This window comes from Euleptes europaea, chromosome 5 (assembly GCF_029931775.1).
Source record: "Euleptes europaea isolate rEulEur1 chromosome 5, rEulEur1.hap1, whole genome shotgun sequence".
Lineage (NCBI taxonomy): Eukaryota > Metazoa > Chordata > Lepidosauria > Squamata > Sphaerodactylidae > Euleptes > Euleptes europaea.
The window spans coordinates 70,496,622-70,518,003 of NC_079316.1; the positions used below are offsets into that span (position 1 = coordinate 70,496,622).

At 44.7% G+C, this 21,382-nt stretch overlaps 2 protein-coding genes across 2 annotated transcripts in view; one reads left to right on the forward strand and one right to left on the reverse strand.

Moving 5' to 3' along the window:
- Window positions 1-662: 662 nt before the first annotated feature.
- On the reverse strand, window positions 663-4,868 carry NKX1-2 (NK1 homeobox 2). The gene is made up of 2 exons (XM_056850476.1): window positions 4,517-4,868; window positions 663-1,387 (listed from the first exon to the last, which is right to left on the reverse strand). Exons 1-2 carry the CDS (start codon window positions 4,866-4,868, stop codon window positions 663-665), a joined length of 1,077 nt encoding a protein of 358 aa, XP_056706454.1.
- A 10,491-nt stretch (window positions 4,869-15,359) lies between these two features.
- LHPP (phospholysine phosphohistidine inorganic pyrophosphate phosphatase) overlaps window positions 15,360-21,382 on the forward strand; it is a 163,191-nt gene continuing 157,168 nt past the window's right edge. The window contains exon 1 of the mRNA XM_056849907.1: window positions 15,360-15,493. Within this exon, the coding sequence (XP_056705885.1) occupies window positions 15,366-15,493 (128 nt within the window). The 5' untranslated portion in view covers window positions 15,360-15,365. The remainder of the gene's footprint in view (window positions 15,494-21,382) is intronic.

Consider the following 21,382-nt stretch of genomic DNA (forward strand, 5'->3'; position numbering starts at 1 on the left):
CCCAAACTTCAGTGAATTGTTGCTGTTTTGTGGCCTCTTGTGGGGGAAAAAAGAAATCCGAGGTCGATCTTTTTTGCCCACATTTTTCATACACAGATGTGCGTGTGTTTGAAACAGGGTTGCCAGCTCCAGGTTGGGAAATACCTGGAAATTTTGGGGGCGGAGCCTGAGGAGGGCGGGGTTTGGGGAGCGACTTCAATGCCATAGAGTCCAATCGCCAAAGCAGCCATTTGCTCCAGGGGAACTGATCCCCGACGCCTGGAGATCAGTTGTAATAGCAGGAGATCTCCAGCCACCACCCGGAGGTTGGCCACCCTAGTTTGAAAACCCCTAGGTTGTGGTGATGCCGGGGGGCGGGGGGCGAAGAGTTGGCACGCTCCTAAGTAAGACCTAGTAAAACGGTGCATGAGCATAATTCCCAGTGGGTCGCCGTGTTAGTCTGTCTGCAGTAGTAGAAAAGGGCAAAGAGTCCAGCAGCACCTTCAAGACTAACAAAAATATTTTCTGGCAGGGTATGAGCTTTTGTGAGCCACAGCTCACTTCTTCAGCGCATGAGCAGGCATGGCAACACGCACGTTGCTTTTCTTCTCAACACAATAGTCGGTTGCTCCCCACCCTGGCCGGGGAGGGGGGGGAACGTCTGGAGGCTCTGCAAAGCCCTTTTATAGGTGAGGGGTATAAAAGGGAGCCAAATAAGTGGGGCTGAGGAAGGGAGGGAAGGCCCCCCCTGCAGAGGCGGCCGCCAGCGGGAGGGGAGCGCCTGCTGGGAACAAGACGTTGGCAGGGGCGTAGGAGGGGAAAGTCTGGTAGGCCAAGGGGTTGGGGGCTGGCGGGCTGGGCCTCCCCCCCCCACCCGCTCCCGCTGCAGGGGGCAGAGCGCTGCCCGCGCCCTCCGCCCCGGGGTTCTGCTTCTTCCACTTGGTCCGGCGGTTCTGGAACCAGATCTTGACCTGCGTCTCGCTCAGGCTGAGCGCCAGCGCCAGGTTGAGGCGCTCGCACACCGACAGGTAGCGCGTGGCGCGGAACTTGCTCTCCAGGGCCACCAGCTGCTCGTAGGTGAAGGCCGTCCTGGCCCGCCGCGGCTTGGCGCAGCCCGCCTCGGCCCGCCGCCGCTTGCAGGCGGCCGGGGAGCCGGCCTCGTCCGCATCCGAGGAGGCGGCCAGGTCGGGCGAGTGCAGCGCGGCCAAGGCGGCCGCCGGCGGCGGGGCTGAGCGGCTGCCGGCTCGGCCCGGCGGCTCCTCCTCCTCCGGCTCCGATCCCTGCGGGGGCTCCGCTTCGCAGGCTGCATCTGCAAGACACACACACCCACAGGCCGTTTTTGCAGGGTCGGTTTGGATGCCCACTCCCAGCTCTTTTTTAAAAGGCTCAAGGGAAAAAGGCTCTTGTGCTGTATAAAGTGGGAAAGAAACAGAAACAGCGCCAATTATCAATGCAGTTATATACGTTGGGTGCAAATATATATTGTTTGTTATTTATGTAGTCACTGTGTGTGTGTGTGTGTATACATATATATATATTATGTATACACACACACACACACACACAGTGACTACATAAATAACAAACAATACATAAAAGACAAAAATTCACTTAATAAAGGTAAGTACTAAACGTTGTAACTATCACTGATATCACCCAATATATATAACTGCATTGATAATTTGTGCTGTTGCTGTTTCTTTCCCTTTTTTAAAAGGCGGCTTTAACAGTGCCTATTCGCGGCCCCTGCGCAAAAGGAGAAATTCCACCCCCCACCCCCCAACTTGCCTGCTGCTTCGTCCCTGTTTGCATAGCCATTAGCATAAGCATAGCTAACGGGCCGCTATTGTTTTGCAAGGTTCCTTCAAGGGATTCTTCTCGGCTTCGGCGGAGCAACCACAAAAGGTCGCGTTATAGGAGCTCTTAAGTAATGGGAAGATCAGGGTGACAGAATGAGACCGGCGGGCTTTCCCAGACACGCGTGCTCGTCTGATCGAGACTGACCCGCGTGATTCCTATTCTCCTCCCTGGAAGGGGGCCCTCTCCGCATGGATCTGCATCAACTGGGGCACAAACAGACACGTGTGCTTCGTTAGCAGCTGCTGTCCCCTTGCATTTCGCGCTAGGTTCAATCTCATGACGCTCCCTCGTTTCCGATGTAAGATGTGGGCTCAGAGGAGCTTACACGGAGACCTTGGCCATTTATGCATGGGAAGTTTTGCCTTGGGTTTGCTGCTTTCTAGATGCACGTTTTTCCCATCCAAATTCTCAAAACTCAACAATAAGCCCCTATGCAGAGTTTTGAGAATTTGGACGAGGAAAAGGTGCATCTAGAGATCAGCAAATCCAAGGCAAAACCTCCCACGCGTAAATGGCCCTAGTTGTCAGGCATCTCTATATGGAACATCTGGAGTGATCAACACAATTATGCACCAATACAAATTTAACCATAAACAACAAAGTTCAATAAGTGCATTCGAGCATACGCAAAGTGCCTTTCCCCCGAGGCTTCTTACCAGGCAGCCAGCTATGGTTGGGCACGAACCCCCGAGGCGCTCTTAAACTCATTTCAGTAAAGAGCTTCTGATAGTTTAATAAATAACGGAGGCTGTAATCCTGACGGCACTTTCCTGTGAGTAAGTCTACTTGAATAACATGTGATTTACTTTAGAGTAGACCAGCTTAGGCTTGCTCCGCATCTCACACACTTCTTGTTAAAAAAAAATCCCTCGCTATTAAAAAAGGACGTGGATTAGCTACAGAGTAGGCATACAGCGGGGTCGCAGCCAATGAAATCACGCAACGGCTTGCGGGAGGCATGAATGAATGAACGAACGAGCGTTTTCCTTGTTACAAAGCCTGTGTCAAGCCATCGAAAGTCTTATGACATTTCCAGGTCTTTCTACTAAAAGGTTTTGGGGGGAGGTGGGAACAGAAATGGATTTCTTGCGAGAGCATCAGGGAAGAAAAAAAAAGTTACTAAAGTTTTTTTTTTTAACAGCCGTAAATCCTCTCCCCCCCTCCCCCCTCCTTTTCCATCTTCTTTCCCCTGCCCTGCTAATAGAGTTTCAGATTTGTGAAGGGGCGGATCGATAGATGTCATCTATTAAAGGTAAGTTTTAATCGAACAATATTAGGATCAGACAGGGGAGGGAAGAGGGTTTGAAGTCGGTACCTGCAAGCTGCGGGAAGGAGATACGCAGGAGCCGGTAATAGGTTATCGATCAAGGGGGAGCGAAGGCATCCTCGGGGGGGGGGAGGTGGGGGGGAGGCCGCAGGAACAATTATCTCGCTTGTCCTTTGCCCGGCGCGTCCCGCTGCCAATCAGGCCCCCATCAGACCGGGCTGAGCTGAAAACAATCGCGGGCGGCGGGGTCTGCGCTTCCCCACCAGAGCTTGGGGGCGCTGCGAGCTCAGGCAGGACTCCGCCAGGTCGCTTTCCTTTCCTGCGTGACATCTTCAAGGGGAACTCCGGCCGGGGTCTGATCGCCTGTAACCCTGGCCGCTGGGCTTGATCTGGGGCTGGCTGGGTGGGGATGGGGAGATGCCAAGCCGGAGGTCCCTACAGTTCCAACAACCCATGGCCCAAAAGGACAGGCCCTTCTGGTTCAGAAGGCGTCCCCTCCATTGGGGAGTTCCTTTCAGCTCAAAGGCTTGTCCCCCTAAACCCCCTAAACTTTGGCATTCCAAGGCTTAGCTCTGGGACGTGCAGGCAAGTGGACCGGGAAAAATATCTTGCCCCCTTAATAGAGGAGTAATGGGATGTTATTTTCTAGGTGATGAAAAGGGACGCTTTTTTCATTTCCACCCCCACCCCTGACATGGTTTGCTGTGCTTATCCCTGGCTGCAAGGTAGAAATTCAGGGGGTGAAGTCGGGGTGCCCGTCTCTTCCCACCGCAAAAAAAAGCTTCACCTGCTGACTTTCTGCCTAATGTGCAATTGCTAAAGGGGTCCTGCGAGAGCGGAAGGGCGGTGGAGGCTGCAGCCTTGCTAAGGCAGTGAGGAGGGCCAGTACTCCCCTGCCTTTCACATCTCTTTGTTCAGAAAGGGATTCAGAGTATTTGAAGTTTTGTCCACCTGCTACTATTTGGTGGTAAAGTTGTGGCCCTTTTAAAAAGTCCTCCCCCCACAACATTCTCCTTCATACTAATCCAACAAATTGAATTCAAGCCAACTTTGGCTGCATCCCACATCCCCAAACTCTAAAATACCATTGCGGGCTGCAAACTCCACATTGCTATATGGGGTCTAGTGTATCCTGGGTGCTAAACCAAGTCAAGTTGCAGCAGCTGCCAGAGTAGTCACTGAAATCCTGAAGTTGTCTCATATACTACCCTAAGTTTAAGTAGGGTCACTCTACTTGGCTGGGATGGCAAAACCTAACAAAATAATTGCTTTTCAGTTTTAATCTACGAGGACAATCATTCTCGACATTTGACTCATCCATTATGGTTTGCCATGAATGAATCAACTCGAGGATTTTCTAACAACAAACATCCCAGGCACAGATCAAATAAAACTGAACGCATCGCCTACCATGATACGCCTGTAGCTTATTCCGCTGGTGGCTGGGATGTCTTTCTGCTGCAACTCTTGCCAAACTTTTCTCCTGCTGTCCTGCGTGGGGGATGCTCTCCCTCCTCCCTGCCGCTGGATTGTTTTTACTGGTAAATTTCTGAGGATCCAGGATGTCCAAGATGGAGAAGGAGATTTTAGTGTGGACGGGGGCCCCCTTGGCCCCACTGTCCTGACAGTCCAGCATTCCCTCCCTTCGAGCTCCGGAGAGATCTGCGGTGGTCCAGGGCTTGCGGCAAATGCACCGCCAGGTGAAGAGCCAGCTTTGCTCCGGAGAAGATGCCTGGCTCGATCCCAGGGGGAGGCTGTCCATAAGAGGCAGGAGGGGGCCCCTCCTCAGATGCAACCGGCGTGCACTTCAGAGATGCTCTTTTAGAGGGAAGGGGATTCTCTGCTTCAGTGGAGGGGTGGGGGAGAGGAGGAGGAGGATCCAGGCATGACAAGCAGGGGTTGGGATTGAAAGGAGGGGGCTATCTACATACTATTGGCACTTTCCTTTTAAAAAAAAATCCACCAGCCTGCCCAAACACGTGGAGAAGAGCACATCCTTATAATCCATGGATATTGCAGTCTTTTTGACTGGCTCCAGCTTTAGGGTACGAACTGGCAGTGAAACATGTTTCCCACAATACATGAGCCATTGGGGTAAGAATGGGGGGTTATATTTCTTCCCTTGGGTTACTTTATTAATGACCCCTTCACAGTGAGAATTCTGCCGTTTGTTTTTTTAAAGTGCAGGCATCAACTCGGTATTCTGATATTTTTACTAGTCTTGGAGCAGACAGAATTTCATATCAGAAAGAAAAGATGTCAGGTCCTTGTTGCTCTCTCCAAGGATGTCTTGTGCTTAGCTGTGGAGACTTACTCAGTTGTGAATTAAAAAGAACCCCGTACATGCTCTTCGGTTGCCAACTGACCTGGAGAAAAATATCATTTTAAAAAAACATATAAAGGCTTAATGTGTGGAAACGGACAGCTGAAGGTTTTCATAGCATGGAGGTAACTCTCCATTAAAATGTCAGAACTTTTTTGTTTCCCGGCAGTTTGCAGCCTTTAACAAGTCCAAATACACCACTATCCATAGGTTCCAGGGCTGAGCCCCACAATGGAGATTTTAACTAGTGGTTGAAGTGTCGGATTAGGATATGGGAAACTCCGAATTGAATCCCCAATCTGCCAAGGAAACATGTTGGATAACCTCGACCCTGGCAAGTATTTGAATGGGAGACCTCTGAGGAATACCAGGGGAATGACACGGAAGAAAGCAATGGCAAACCACCTCTGCATGACTCTTGCCTTGAAAATCCTATGGGGTCACCATAGGTTAGCTGTGACTTGATGGCACAAAAATAAAATACTGATCCTAGTCCTATACTGTAACTGCTATGCCATCTGGGCCCAAAGGGATCACTAGGGTGCCATATGGAAACACTTAGATTCAACTCCAGTAGCATCTTAGAGACCAACAAGAGTTTCAGGGTATACATTTTGAAGAGTCAAAACTCCCTTTGTCTGGCACAAGTAGAGTACACAGCTACTCTATGAAACTATATGGAAACATATAGCCACTGGAACCACTTGTAGGTGAATATCAGTGCAAACCTAAAAACTCTTTCCTGGGACTAAGCCCCATTGAGTAGACTTAAGTAGGATTTTGAGTGGGACTGCTTAGGTCGGCACTGTATGAGAGCTGCTTCAGTTGAAATGTAGCAGTTGAAAGGCAAGGTAATACAGGAGTTCTGTCTGTAGCAATTGATATATGATGGCTAATCTTTGGGCAGATGACAAGCACACTTTTCATTGTCTTTCTGGTCAAGGAAAGGCCTCTCTACATCCCTCCCATATGTTTCATTTTGATACAGGAAACAGAAGTGAATTTTAATGAGTCCACTGTTGTCAGGTATTTCAATATTTTAAAAAATTCAAAGGAATGACATATTCAAAGAAAAACCTGAGGGAAAAGCAGGCTAGCTATGTTAACAAGAATATATGACATTATTTGGAATTATTCTAGTATTTTTAATTCATAAGGGCTTCATGATGTGCTTTCTCTGGTACTTCCACAGAACAGTACTGTGAAAAGGTCATTCTTGTTCATGTTTTTCCCATGGAAAACCATGCCGAGACAGAAGCATAGCTGGTGCCAACAAAACTGGTGAACTCTGCTCTCTCAAGAACTTGTTGAACTAACTCTACCTTAGGCCGCATAGGGTCCCATTGGAGTAACTGCTAACTCACTTTCTATACTCAGCATTCCTAATATGGAGAAAAATCTCTCCTACCCACAAATAAACAGTGAAAAATAGGGAGGGTCAATATCCAGTCATTCTGATGCTCTGTAAAAGGAGGTGTTAAAATGCACTAAATGTAAACTTCCATATTCACTGATTCTGAATATGTATCACATGGGTTCTGAAAGCAGAGACCTGTAGTCTTCCTTTGATAGTGTGGGTTTCCAGGGAAGCAAATGTCCCCCACGGTGTTACAGGCCTGCCCCTTGACTGAAACCCAATTTGCAATAGAAGAGAGAGCCTATTTTTGAAATTGCCATCAAGAAACCCCAGTAGTAAAATACATTGACTGCAAATGCGCATTCTAGTTTGAAAGGCTAGGTAGGCTGAGGCATCTGGATCTTGAAAGCCCAGGGAATTTCAAAGCTCCCCAGTGATCTGCTGGGGAAATCTGGGAACAAAATGCCTTCTCCCTGCCCCACCCCCCCATGGGTTAAAAGACAGGCTATAACATGGGAGAAGCAGCTCATGCTGTGACATTTTTAAAAGGCAAATAAGTAGAGTCTACACACATGCACACACACGCACAAACCTATCAATTTCACCCAAAAATGGCACAGGAAGGCTAACAATTACCTTGCACTTCTCTATTTTGCTATGGAACGATGGGGCAATAAAGTGAATAGGAGAAAACCAACTGATTGCATTTAGACCTGTCCTTAGCTGACGTTGTAAATTACTCTTGTAAAGGAGCATATTCCTTCAGCGTTTCACATCCCAAAACTCCTTGTCTCCCTTTGGCAGTCACACAGTTAATCCAAGCACTTTTCAAATTACCCACTGAAACCCCTTCCAGTGCAATTCTAAACAGAGTCAGACCCTACTAAGTCAACTGAAGTCAATGGGTCTGAGCCGTAAACTGTCTGCAACTTGGGACCGTTACCTTCGTCTTAATTGTTCCTTGGTCTTGTAAAATACGCATCGCCAGCCGGGTTCACAAGTTAGAGTGGGCACATTTACAATCTGTGTTGAGCAATTATCTTGTTATATTCAATATATGTACAGCTGATCATTGTTATTTAAACTCCACATTTATCCACATTTCCTGGACGCTTGTTTAATTTGTCAAGTGAATGTGTTGGCTCTGTCTTACAAACAAGTGTACACATTTACTTGAAGAATGTACATATGCTGCATATTCTCTGTTATGACCCCACCTTATAGAATGGCTTCCCCAATGAAGTCAGGAAAGTTCTGGGTATTCCATAAACTACATAAAACTGAATCAAAACTGAATCAAAGTTCAATCCTGACAGAAGTTGGTTTCAGGTAGCAGGCTCAAGCTTGACTCAGCCTTCCATCCTTCCGAGGTTGGTGAAATGAGTACCCAGCTTGCTGGGGGTAAAGAGAAGATGATTGGGGAAGGCACTGGCAAACCACCCCGTCAACATAGTCTGCCTAGTAAATGTCATGATGTGATGTCACCTCATGGGTCAGTAATGACCCAGCACTTGCACAGGGGACTGCCTTTACCTTTAATAGAGCTATCTTGTAACAAAACAGTTCAGGAAGATGCTTTAATGAAGAGAAAACAACTATGGACTGTACTACCATGTATAGTAGGTACGATCTGTTGCTGTATGAGTTATCTATTATATAATTTCTGCATTGTTTAACGTAGCATGTTAATACTCATTTCTTTTTCAGCTTTGTTTCAGATTTCTGCTTGGTTTCAGGTTTCTGCAATCCTGATCCTATTATATTGCTTATTGGATGTCTCATCCTCTTGATTGCATTAACTTACTTTGCAATCCACCTTGAGTCTTAGTGAGACAGGCCAACTGTGAATAACGTAAATAAATTTAAAAAATGTGAGCAAGCATGGTGTAGTGGTTAAGAGCAGTGGTTTGGAACGGTGGACTCAAATCTGGAGAACCTGGTTCGGTTCCCCACTCCTCCATATGAGTGGTGGAAGCTAGTCTGGTGAACTGGGTTGGTTTCCCCACTCCTATACATAAGGCCAACTGGGTGACCTTGGGCTAGTCACAGCTCTCTTAGAGCTCTCTCATCCCCACCTACCTCACAGGGTGTCGGTTGTGGGGAGTGGAAAGGAAGGTGATTGTAAGCTGGTTTGATTCTTCCTTAAGTGGTAGAGAAAGTCGGCATATAAAAACCAACTCTCCTTCTTCTAATGAATGCAAGCTGAAACCAGCATGATCCCAAACAGATCATCTGTTATCTAAATAAGTGGGATCCAGTAGAAATCACATGGCTTTGACTTGAGATGGATGTACCTAGTCTTGCAGCATGCGTGGTATTGTTTTATAGCCCCCTGAGACCTAGTACATCTCCTGCTATTCCAACTGGTAGATTTGAGGAACTAGGCACTAAATATTTGTGCTGGGCTCCTTGGAAGTGTGAGAGACCTGAAACTCAAACAAATAGGCCTCAGAAGAACAAACTATTTATTTGTTGCTGATACAAAGAGAAGCATCTTACCGTTATCACTAAATTGTCTAGACTCCAATTTTTAAAAAATACCCCAAAAAAACTCCAAATTGCTTAACCATTATAAATGTTTCTTTTTGGAAGTCTTGTGGCAAAATTATGGTCTAATTTAAAAGCTATACTGATTTTAATTTTTTTCTTCAAATAAGCATTTTAAACATGTATGTTGCAACCATGGTCAGATTAGACTATAACTGTCTTCACAAACTACACAGAATACCATGAATGTAATGCCTGGAGACTCTAGCATCAGAAGATTTACTTCTTGGTCTCCATGCAAGTTGCAATATACAAAACAGTTACACCATTAACTTGGAGTACTAGGGGTTAATGCGTTCAGGGTTCAGGATTTCTGATTAAATTTTCTAACCACTGTCCTTCTTCTTCTTAGTCACCACTCTTTCCCCCTTTTTCCTCTTCGGTTTCTCCTTCCTGATTCATTTCTGTAACTACCTATGTTCTCTTACAGTTCCATCCTATGTAGGGTAAGGTGCATAGTCATGGGATCACATATTTAGACCTGCACTGGGACAGCGCTGATATTGGAGAAGGGAGTGAAACTGTTGCTCGATTTCCCCCCACCTGAGAGATGGTAGATGCCTCATCCCGTTCAAGAGGAACACATCAATACACAGGAAGCTGCCTTAAACTGATTATGAGGCTGTTGGCCTATCAAAGTCAATATTGTCTACTTCTGACGGACAGCGGCTATCCAGGGTTTTAGGAAGAGGTCTTTTAACTGGAGTTGAACCTCGGACCTCCTTAAGGCGAAGCAAATGCTCAACACTCACCCAAAGCTCCACTCCATAGGGAAGGGAACCGTACTGCAAGAGAGTCAAAATATGCCAGCTGCCTGCTCTGCTTTTATACAAATAGTCAATATCACTCATGGTGGTGTATTTACAGTGCGATCCTAAGCAGAGTTGTGTGTGTGTGTGTTAAGTGCCGTCAAGTTGCTTCCGACTCATGGCGACCCTATGAATGAAAGTCCTCCAAAATGTCCTATCTTTGACAGCCTTGCTCAGATCCTGCAAATTGAAGGCTGTGGCTTCCTTTATTGAGTCAATCCATCTCTTGTTGGGTCTTCCTCTTTTTCTGCTGCCCTCAACTTTTCCTAGCATGACTGTCTTTTCCAGTGACAGAGTTACACTATTCTAAATTCATTGAAGTCAGTGGTCTTAAAAGGGTGTAACCCTGCTTAGAATTGCATAATTGATGTGGGGAGTTGCATTGTTCGAATCACCAGAATGTAAAATTATGAAATGCTGTATAAGTGAGCGCAAGAGTGTAAACATGGGAAACGGTACTTGACCCACATCTGCTTTTCCAAACAGAAATAAAAGGAAAGTACACAGAAAAGGAAAAGAGGGACCAAAAAGAGCCAGTGGAATGAAGACTTGCTTCTGTTCCTCAACCACATTGGATAATAGGCAAAAAATAATGTGATTCACCAGTGAGAGATTTTGGGAAGTGACATAAATATTGTCTGTGGGAACAATTTCACAAACCATTATTTATCTGGCACCATATATTAGTCCTCTCCCTGGGGTAGTTTTCCACCACCATTTTTCATGTTGAGTAGCACCTTACATGGCAATTGGTCCCATTGAAATGAGTTATTGCCAGAGCTTCCGTCTGTGTGCTTTTATTGCGATCAAATGTAAAGCAATAAAATATATATTGCAGTACTAGTCACTGGAAGTAAGGCACAGAGTCTGGGTCCACGTTACACCCACTAAGAATTACAGAAATATAAACTGAATTATGGATCTATTATAACATTGTATAAAGCATGAAAATATAGTTAAATATGACTTCAGGCATTGTAGTGCAATAGATAACTCTAGAAATGATCATCAGTTAACATATGTTTATCACATTCTACCTCCAAACAGTTCAGGGTAGTGTAGATCGATTTTTCCATTCTTCCATTTTGACTTCACAATGACCCAGTCAGGTAGGTTATTCTGAAAGAGGGTCAGCCAAGGTCTCCAAGCAAGCATCATGGTAGGGTGGATATTCGAACCTACCATTTTAAGTCTAACGATTATACCTGCTAGCTTATGCAAGCCATCTTTTCATTTCATAGTGTTATCACACTATTGTGACTAGTTCATTCTGGATTCTTGCTATTAAGAACATTTTAAAATCACACAAGTCCCAATTTGCTTTGATTCCAGTCCAACGAGTGCTTATTTTGAAAGAAACAAAAATACGCCAGTTGATATACGGGATATTCCACAGCAGAATATGTTCTTCTGAATTATCCATAATCATTGTTCTAGCTGACTGGGTTTTAAAAGATTACCGGTAAACAGACAGAGCTCCAGAAAGTATCAATTTTAGGGCGAAAGGGCTTCTTTAAATATTGTCAAACCACCCATGTGCCCACACAGTCTGCCTGGATCAGGTTTGTGTTTCGGCTCAGGCGGCCATTAAAATTCAGGCTGAGTGCTGTCTTTAAATTGCTTTGATGCTAGGTGGGTTTCAACCCTGACCTGTCCTGACGACATGTGATGGCTGTTACAAGCTCTGGATCAATATTTATAGCGGGTGTCCCGAACTGATAACACTATCCAAGACAATGTTCTCGATCAGTGTGGACAGCTGAGATATTGTACCATTAGTGGTGTTGTTTTAAATAACCTGATCCATTTCTAGGTCTATATAATGAATTTTTACAGTTTAGATATTATCTTTAAGAAGAAGTGACTTGTAGCACTGAGCCAGATCAATGGTTTCAAGACTTCTTGGTGTGTGTGAGTTTGTTTTTTTAAAGTGGACTATAATTCCACCAGAGTTTATCATATATTCTTGAATGTGGCATGCCAGTGATTGGGCTAACAATAAAAAAGCATCTGCTTTGTATCAAGAACAAGGAGTTTGTCCATAAGATAAAATCTCTCACATAGTCGTAAAACAGTAAGTATCCGTTCACTTCTTTGCATGACAAACTAATGAGGTTTTAAGGTATTTATATATCCAACCTGAAACTCAGTGAAGGCTGCAACCTCATGCATGGCTCCTTAGGAAAAACTTTCAGTGAACACCATGGAATTTGCTTCATAAGCATGCATAAGATTAGGCTACGTGTGAAATCTGTGTGATGGACTGAGTGCATATGTGCTTGTGTTGCTTTGCATCCAGGGGGAGGATTGGATGGCTTTTTGTTCCAACGTGGTGTAGTGATTAAAGTGTTGGACTAAGATCCATGAGTCCCAGGAATGGAAGCTTGCTGGGCGTCTTTGAATGTAGCTACTTTTTCTGAGCCTAACCTAACTCATGAGATTGTTGTTGTTGAGGAAATGGTGTTGTTGTTGTTGGGAAATGATGTTGTAAGTGAGTCCCTGTTGGGGAGGAAAGTGGGGTATAAATATCTAAAGTAAATGTTTTTAATTCTGTGATCCTGTGATGTAGCTGAGACTAAGCTTGTTATATTACTATTATTCAATAGAACAAATCTGATAGAAACTCAAGTTGTCCAGTTTTATTAGACTGTAGATCAAGCTGTTAATACTATACTTCCTATGTACCACATGGTATCAACTAAAACAAATTTGATAGTGTTGGGATTTGTTGTTGCTTCTGTGATCAATGCACCATGTATGATCTACATAAGCAGAGAATGTAGTGTACTCCATCTGTTTCCATCAAATCACTAAACTGATCTGCATCAGTGTGACATTTGAAAGCCTATGTGAACACAGGTAAGTGAGTTTAATTTAATTTAAATAGTTCCGCAGGGCTTGCAAGATGAAACTATTCCACCAGGCCTACCACTGAGGGCAGCTGTAAGTTGTCCGTCGGTGACGGCCTCCCCATCCCTCCCCCCACCTTCTGTTTACTGTGGGGTTTGGCTGCTTGATCAGGTTTTCAGTGGCCACTACCATAACCATTACTTGACTGAGTGCCATCTTGGTATGCTTATTTTTATATCCATCTATATTAATATGTAGATTGATTATGATTGTTGCTGTTTTAAATGGGAAGTTTTATGGTTTTATGTTGTTTTAAAGTGTTGTTACTCGCCCTGAGCCCGACCAGGAATGAGGGCAGGTTATACATTTAAATAAATAAATTAAATAAAAGTTGCCAATTAACTTTGGAATTCAGACTTTCATGTCTTTCAGGACCCCCTAAATATGCAGCTGACAGCTCAAGGCTGCTCCACCTATTGGCGAAGTTAGATTGATGGCTGAAAAACTTGCAAAGCATAACGCCACACAAAACTCACCACCAGTTAGAGTCAGGAGGAGACTGGGTGTGATGTGATAGCCCGGAACGTTCATAAACATTTTACATGCTGAAGAAAAAGATTCCATGCCATCATGCTGAGGAATAGTCTGGTTCTGTGAGCGAAGGCTGGCTGTTGTGTTGTTTTTGTAGATAATGGTGCTTAATAGTTGCTTGCTTTTAAATTGCTGAATTTTAGTACATTTTATGTTGTGAGGTTCACTGAGAGCAAGAGGAATTTGTTAATAAATAAATAATAAAAAGTCACACAGGATCAGGAGGGGCTGAGTGCTGTTGGCAGGAAGTAGAAACTGGAGAAGCTGGGAGGGTTAGGGTTGAGATGCTGAGTAAGAAAATGGCTCAGGAAGAGTCAGAAATTAAAGTATTTTAAAAGTAAATTTAAGGGAAAGAAAGAAGACAGTCAAGGTAGGGGAGGCAGAGAGAAGGTGAAACAGACCAAGCTAGTGGGAATCCAGAATTTTGATTGAAAATAGCCAGCCAACTGTTTGGTTATAGATCTCAGTATATGCATTCTAGCCCTGACCAGTCCAGCCTGATCTTGTCAGATCTCAGAAGCTAAGCAGGGTCAGCCCTGGTTAGTACTTGGATGGGAGACCACCAAAGGATAACAGGGTTGTTATGCAGAGGAAGGCAATGCAAACTACCCCTGTTAATCTCTTGCCTTGAAAACCTTACTGGCTTGCCATAAATTGGCTGTGACTTGACAGTACTACACACACAAATATGCACTCTAAGGCAGGGAAGGTGGCATGGTCTAGCCCAATCTCATCAGATCTAAGAAGCTAAGCAGGGTCAGTAGTTGGATGGGAGACCACCAAGGAAGGCTCTGCAGGGAAAGGCAATGGGCAAATCAGCTTGAAAATCCCTTGCTAGGGTCGCCATAAGTTGGTTGCAACTTGCTGGCACTTATGTATGTACACACTCTGGCTTCGAATCCAGATTTCTACCATTTTACATGTTTAAGAGTATGTAAGATACATATGGGGTTCCTGTTCATCAGAAACTTCATACATACATTTGGCAGTTGCACGTATATCGGAGAGTTGGCAAAGGGGAAGCACAGAGGGCCAAACAAATCAAAATACAAAGAAAAGCAAGAGAAGGTTGCTGAGGCAGGCAAACCTGAATATTACACAAACAATGTCCTTCCAGGAAAATTACAGATGTTTTCTACTACAACTTTATATACTTAGGTAGGGTTGCCAGCCAGGTCCCTCTTCGCCATCGGCGGGAGGTTTTTGGGGTGGAGCCTGAGGAGGGCGGGGCTTGGGGAGGGGAGGGACTTCAATGCCATATTTTGCTATATGTTTAGAAATATTAAGATGCTAAGTTGATCCGTGTGAGTTGCGTTAAAACCTTGCATTTGAATAGCATTAGGCTTTTATCTAATTTTGTAATTTGCATTAATTTTGCAGTTTTATTAAGTCAGGCTGTGAGTCAGGAAAAGAGGGAGACCCCCACAAGAGATGGATGGACTCCATAAAGGAAGCCACAGCCTTCAGTTTGCAAGATCTGAGCAAGGCTGTCCAAGAGAGGACACTTTGGAGGACTTTCATTCATAGGGTCGCCGTGAGTCGGAAGCGACTTGACGGCACTTCACACACACAGGCATTAAGTCGGTCCACTTGACGCACCGCTTTTGGCTGGACAAGCAGACCGCATCGATGAACTCAACTTACTGGCTCTGCGCCCGAGTCGTCAGACAACTACATTTCCCAGATGCCTCTGCGGGAAGGCAGGGCTGGAGACCCGGCAGTGGGTTCTTTGGAACCCCAGCGGGGGGCTTGCTGAGATCTGCAGGCAGGGCGAGCTCGGGCATGGCTGAGTGGGCTCAGCGCTTAGCCGGCATCACGGCATTGGTGTTAGACATTAGCGGGGTGCTTTATGACAGTGGAGGCGAAGGAGGCGGCGTCCCCATTCCCGGATCCATAGAAGCTGTACAAAAGTAAGTGGGACCATTGAGCGGCAGCTTTCCCAGTTCCTCGCCTCGCCCTGAGCCCCCTTCCTCCCTGGAAGGGTTTGCCTTGGAGTTGCCACTCTTTAGATGCACTTTCCCCCCATCCATCTTCTCCAAACTCAACAACAAGCCGCCATGCAGAGTTTTGAGACTTCAGATGGGGAAAATGTGCATCGAGAGAGTGACAACTCCAATGCAAAACCTCCCGTGAATAAATGGCCCATGGGCTGATCGCGCCCTGTTTACAGTGCCAGGCAAGTCCCTATTGGAGCTTTGACGGGAGGGGAGGGGGAGAGAGAGGCAGCTGGTTTTCCAAGCCCCTTGGCAGCAAGGGATTCAGTTTGGTTGAATCTCTTGTTGGGATCCCTTGCCAGAATCATGGCCCTGGCTTTCGCGAAAAAGGATCTGGAACAAGTGGAGCCTTAGCAGAAAAAAGCAGGAGTCCAGTAGCCACCTTAAAGACTAACAAAAATATTTTCTGGCAGGGTATGAGCTTTCGTGAGCCACAGCTCACTTCTTCAGATACCCTGCCAGAAAATATTTTTGTTAGTCTTTAAGGTGCTACTGGACTCCTGCTCTTTTCTACTACTGCAGACAGACTAACACGGCGACCCGCTATGAATTATCTTCAAGTGGAGCGTTGATATCCTTTCGTGGGGTGCTGCAACAATGTTGCTAGCCGAGGCTGGTTTCTAAAAAAGAGAAAGTGCTAGGATTTCCAAAGACGGTCCTTCTGATCTTGCCCCAGCTTTGTATTTATTTGTTTTTATCCAACTGTTCCGAGCAAGCTTACACAGCAGACAATAAAAACAGTCCCTATTAAAGCTATAAAACAAGAATGAGTAGTAAAACACAACCCAATGTTCGAGGAACAGGAATTCGTGTATGTGATACATTTATATATGTATGTTTTTAAGTCCTACTCTTCCCCCAATGCAGACGCAAAGCAGCTTAGAACACTGTTCTCTCCTCCTCCAGTTTCTCACAACAACAACCATGTGAGGTAGGCTAGGCTGAGAGATTGTGATGACTGGCCCAAGGTCACCCGGCAGGCTTCCATGGTAGAAGTGGGAATTCGAACCCAGGGGTCTTCAGGATCCTCGTATGACACTCTAGCCACAACACAACGCCACACCATTATACTCACGCACAGGTGATTTTATTGTAGAGAGTTGCATTCTGTATATGCTCAGAGGTATTTTTGTTTCAACAGTCACATGTTCTGCTGCCACACTGTCCCCTATGACTTTTGATCACTATCCTATGCATGATGGGGAATGGGAGTAGAAGCTCAAGCCTGAATTAACTTCTTGCCCCTCCACCACACCTGTGATGCTGATGCCCCTGGCTGTCACATGCATATAAAATCCAGTTAGTGTGGGCTCTGTTTATGCAGTCAATTCCAGCATTTTATCTGAAATCAGTTCACAGATTGGGCCCATACTCATTGGCTTGTAGGTGTTTAGGGGCCCCCTTGGAACATTAAAACCCTACATGGATAACAGGTAATCTTGGACATGGGACAGAAGCTCCAGATGGGACATACCAGGTAAGAAATACATTTGCTGTCACTCCTGTTTCTCATCTCACACAGGGGAGGGTCCACAAGCCATGTATATGAAGTATATGGGGCCATACTGTCCAATCTGACTCGAGCAGCCCATTCCTGAGAGCTGCTGCAGCGGGGATGGTGTGGCTGCGGCGGCACCCCAACACCTCCAACGAGGTTTTGCAGCTGCTCTGGGAGGGGAAAGGGCTATTTTTTTAAAAAGAAAAACATGGAAAATGAGGGGGGAACCCATAGAGAACAGCGATGCTGCACCAACAAAAAGGTGGCGTAGCACCACCGTAGCTTTAGGGGGCGATCCTGGGCTGAAAGGGGTTAGGAAGCTGCCGAAAGGCAGCTCTGCCCCCAGAATGCCCCAGGAATGCCTCCCAGGATGCCATTATGAGGACCTGCACTGGAAGGACGTCGGTGAGAGGCTGAGCCGGTGTCTGAGGGCCGCGCTGCCGCTGCAGTTCAGAGGGGTGGCCGTAAGTGCCCGGATGCCGGCGTCCGTGCCAGTTTAGATGGCTCAAGTGGCCCAGATGCCGACGTAGGAGTCATGCCACCTCCTATGTCCATTTTGCCCCCAACCTCAGGAATGGGCTGTTAGTCCTAATAATACAAAATAGGTCATTGTATATAAAAGGTGTGATAGGTGTGTTATGTTTAAGTAAGCCACCAAACATTTTGTTGTGTCTTCTGTAAAACCTCATAATAACAACAGTGTAACTCTAGGATGTATCCATATAGTTTCTTTCCTACACTTAAAAAAATGAGATGCTGTGCATCTAGTATTTCCAAAACCATCTCACTTTTAAATGAATTTTTTCATAAGCAATTAAAAACGGTACAGTTAAACCTACATGGTTAGCATGTGAGACTGGAATTTGGGAGACCCAGGTTCGAATCCCTATTCAGTCCTGGAAGCTCATTGGGCAACCCTGGGCTAGTCCACTCTTTTTAAAGCTAAACTACCACACAGGGTAGTTGTTGTAAGGATAAAATAGAGGAGGGGAAAATAATGTACGCTATGTTGGGTCTCCATTGGGTGAAAGATGGGCATAAATAACAAAATAAATATTTAAAAGAATGAACAATAAGACAACATTGCAGATTGATAAGGGCAAAGAAGCAAGCTGAAATGCATGTAGTTTTTTAGCTGGAAAAAAAGTATTTTTTTTTCCAGCTAAGGGGAAAAGTCTGTGTCTTGTAAAAAGCAGTATTGGCTTTGATGGTATTATCCCAATCCTAAACACATCTGTCTGGAAGTAAGTGCAATTAATTTCTACATTCAGCTTCAGATATGTTTGGAATCGTAGCATCAATTAAATTACAGAGGAGAATTCCTGCCAAACTCGGTTATACGATTATGAAAGGCTGAACATTTGAGGTGAACTTCCTCAGGCGGATGATTGTAATGTCGCTTCTTAATTGTGTCAAAGTTTCTCAGTCAGAGTGTCCTGCTAGCATACTGGAAAGAACCACCACGGAAGGAAAGTGTACAATAGAATCACAAAAATGAAACTAAAGGTCGTCCACTTACACCCCCATCACGCACAGACACACTATGAGGCATATATCAGATCTGTGTAGATTAATCTGTTCGGTCTATTTTGCTAAGTGCTTCAATCAAATACATTGCAGAAAACTGCTTAGAGATTACTCAAGTAACAAGCCAATCCTCAGACTGCAGGCTAAGGTTCAAAGAAATAAGCCTGCATTCAATACCAATCTTATGTAAAGAAGAACTTTCTTTACCCCAGATTTGGTGAACCCATTCAATCATATTTATGCAGCTGTAACAACCTAGAAACTTGAGGGTGTGTTTTTTTTTCTTTTTTAGATGAAAGCAGAGATTCTCTTGAAAATGTTTGATGCACCCATGGTTAAATTATGCACTTCTGTTCACCAAAATCACTACAGACAGCCTGATGTAGATTACTGGAAATGTTGTACAGCCATATTGGTCCACTCAAAATCCAAAACCAAGATTGAATTCTGTGTGATGCCTTTTATTAGGCCAAACCAAATTGATGAAAAACATTGTGCAATCTTGCAGGTTCACCAGAACTCTTCATCAGGATGGATGGTACAAAGTTTTAAAAAGATAGAAGGATGGAAAAGCAGCAGTCCAAAACCAAACTTTGGAAGGATGTATAGTTCAGCTAGAATACTTCATAGTTATAGTTATACAACCAAATAAATGTAGACAGAATCAGGGTCTAGTATTGTCTATTTTGTGCAGGTCCTGTTGGAACACTGTGGCGCAGAGTGGTAAGCTTCAGTACTGCAGTCCAAGCTCTGCTCACGACCAGAGTTCGATCACAACGGAAGTCAGTTTCAGGTAGCTGGCTCAAGGTTGACTCAGCCTTCCATCCTTCCGAGGTCAGTTTAAAATGAGTACCCAGCTTGCTGGGGGTAAAAAGAAGATGACTGGGGAAGGCACTGGCAAACCACCCTATAAACAAAGTCTGCCTAGTAAACGTCGGGATGTGATGTCACCCCATGGGTTAGGAATGACCCAGTGCTTGCTCAGGGGACCTTTACCTTTACCTGTTGGAACATTATGCTATATTGCCCAATGCAGTCCATTTTGTATTATTTTGCTGATATTGAAAACCTGTTTAGACTGCTATGCATTTCAGCAGTGGCTCTGATACTTGCATTGTTGGAAGAAAATAATTAATGTAACGTTTGTAGTTGAATGTGTTTCTCTTTGCTTTCTGTAATTAAAATGGGAACATACGAATCTTCTCTTTTGGAACTCTGACAAAACAGGAAAAATATTGTACAGTGCTTAAATATTGTAAATCGTTTAGAACATGTTTGGGGGGTTTCTGGAGCCTTGTTTCTCTGTATTTGTGAGCTTTGGGTGGGTGGGGGTTGTTTTGTCACTTTGTGCACAACAGTTAAGGTACTATAATCTATGTAGACAATTTAAGCTGTAATTTAACTTAGTATAATATCAGAAATATGTTAGTGGAAATGACAGCCAAAGTTGAGCCTGGGGGCTGAATGCAAAATGTTGAGCTTTGTTTGAAATGCTGGAAACCTCTGAGTCCTAGCTGTTCATTAGGGATCAGTATGTTTCAACAGTTAATTTGGCTTCTCCGCTTATTTGACCCAAGGGAGGCAGGGAGAACATATTGAATCTTCAAAGTGTGTCTTGACGTGCTTACTAACAATGGTCCCCAGGATGTTTAGTCAAAGCAGTCAGATGCATTTGGGCTAGGTCTGTCGTGGTAATAGAAAGGGTGAAATTCGTTCCAAGGCCCCTGAGTCTAAATAATGGTTGCATCTCTCCTGTAGATGGGAGTTGGCTTGCAGCTACAATGGTGTATTCACTTGAGTCCTCATGTTGAGTACATTTGTGATTCTGTCACTTGCATCTAAAGTGTGTTACAAAAGGGTGTTCTTAACGTGAGTGTAATAGTAGGTAGAAAAAGTAGACCTCTTTCTCAACTTTTTGTAGGGCAAATGGTTTAAAAGTCCGTTTTGGGGAACGCTGCATGAAGCTTTTGAGGGAGGCTTGCCAGCGAATATGGGGCACTTCTGAACAGCCAGGTATGGAGGTGTACTGGTTTTGTGATTATATTCTGCATGACTATGGCTCTTCACATCAGAGAAGGAGATCAGCCCAGGTTCAGCACCCTCATTGTTTCTGTGTGACTGGTTAAGAATATCAGCTTGGAGGAATATTGCCAGGCTCATCTTTGATTTCATCTGATCGTTTGCAAGTTGCAGAGATGCATATTTTCAGTCCTCAGCATTCTCTGTGTTGAACCCATTGTTTTTACACTTAACCTACTCAGCACAGGATTTATGGCTTCCTGTGTGGCTATAGGTGTTCCAGTATTCTTGATTTATCAATGTCTCTGACAAATCATTGCTCTGTAGCCTTGCAGTGTAATCCTAAGCAGAGTTACACCCTTCTAAGTCAATTGAAGTCAAAAGCTTCAAAAGGGTGAAACTCTGTTTAGGATAGCATTACAACAGAGTAAAGATCTGCATGTGTTCATACTCACAAGGTTTTTCCATGCCCTTCACTCAGTATTAGGTTTAGAGAGTGATATAGAAAACATACTGCTGATAGAAATTTGTAACCGGCATACTGTTCAGCAGTAGCTGAATCTCATGCATAAAAAATGTTAGTGGAGGAATAATTGAATCTCTTCTAAGTTTATGGGTCTGCATAAGAATGAGAGTAGCATTCCAACAGTGCAATCCTGTGTGGAGTTACTCAAGGGGAAGCCCATTAGTTTTAGTGTGTTTAGACTGAGGTAACTGCATAGGATTGGACTAGTGGAAACATACCTTTTTCTGTGATTTTA

Coding starts and splice junctions, on each gene's coding strand:
- NKX1-2 (XM_056850476.1), bottom strand. CDS start 4,868: ATGGACAGCCTCCCCCTGGGATCGAGCCAGGCATCTTCTCCGGAGCAA. Junction 1,388..4,516: donor TAAGCTACAGGCGTATCATG/GTAGGCGATGCG, acceptor CACTTTATACAG/CACAAGAGCCTTTTTCCCTT.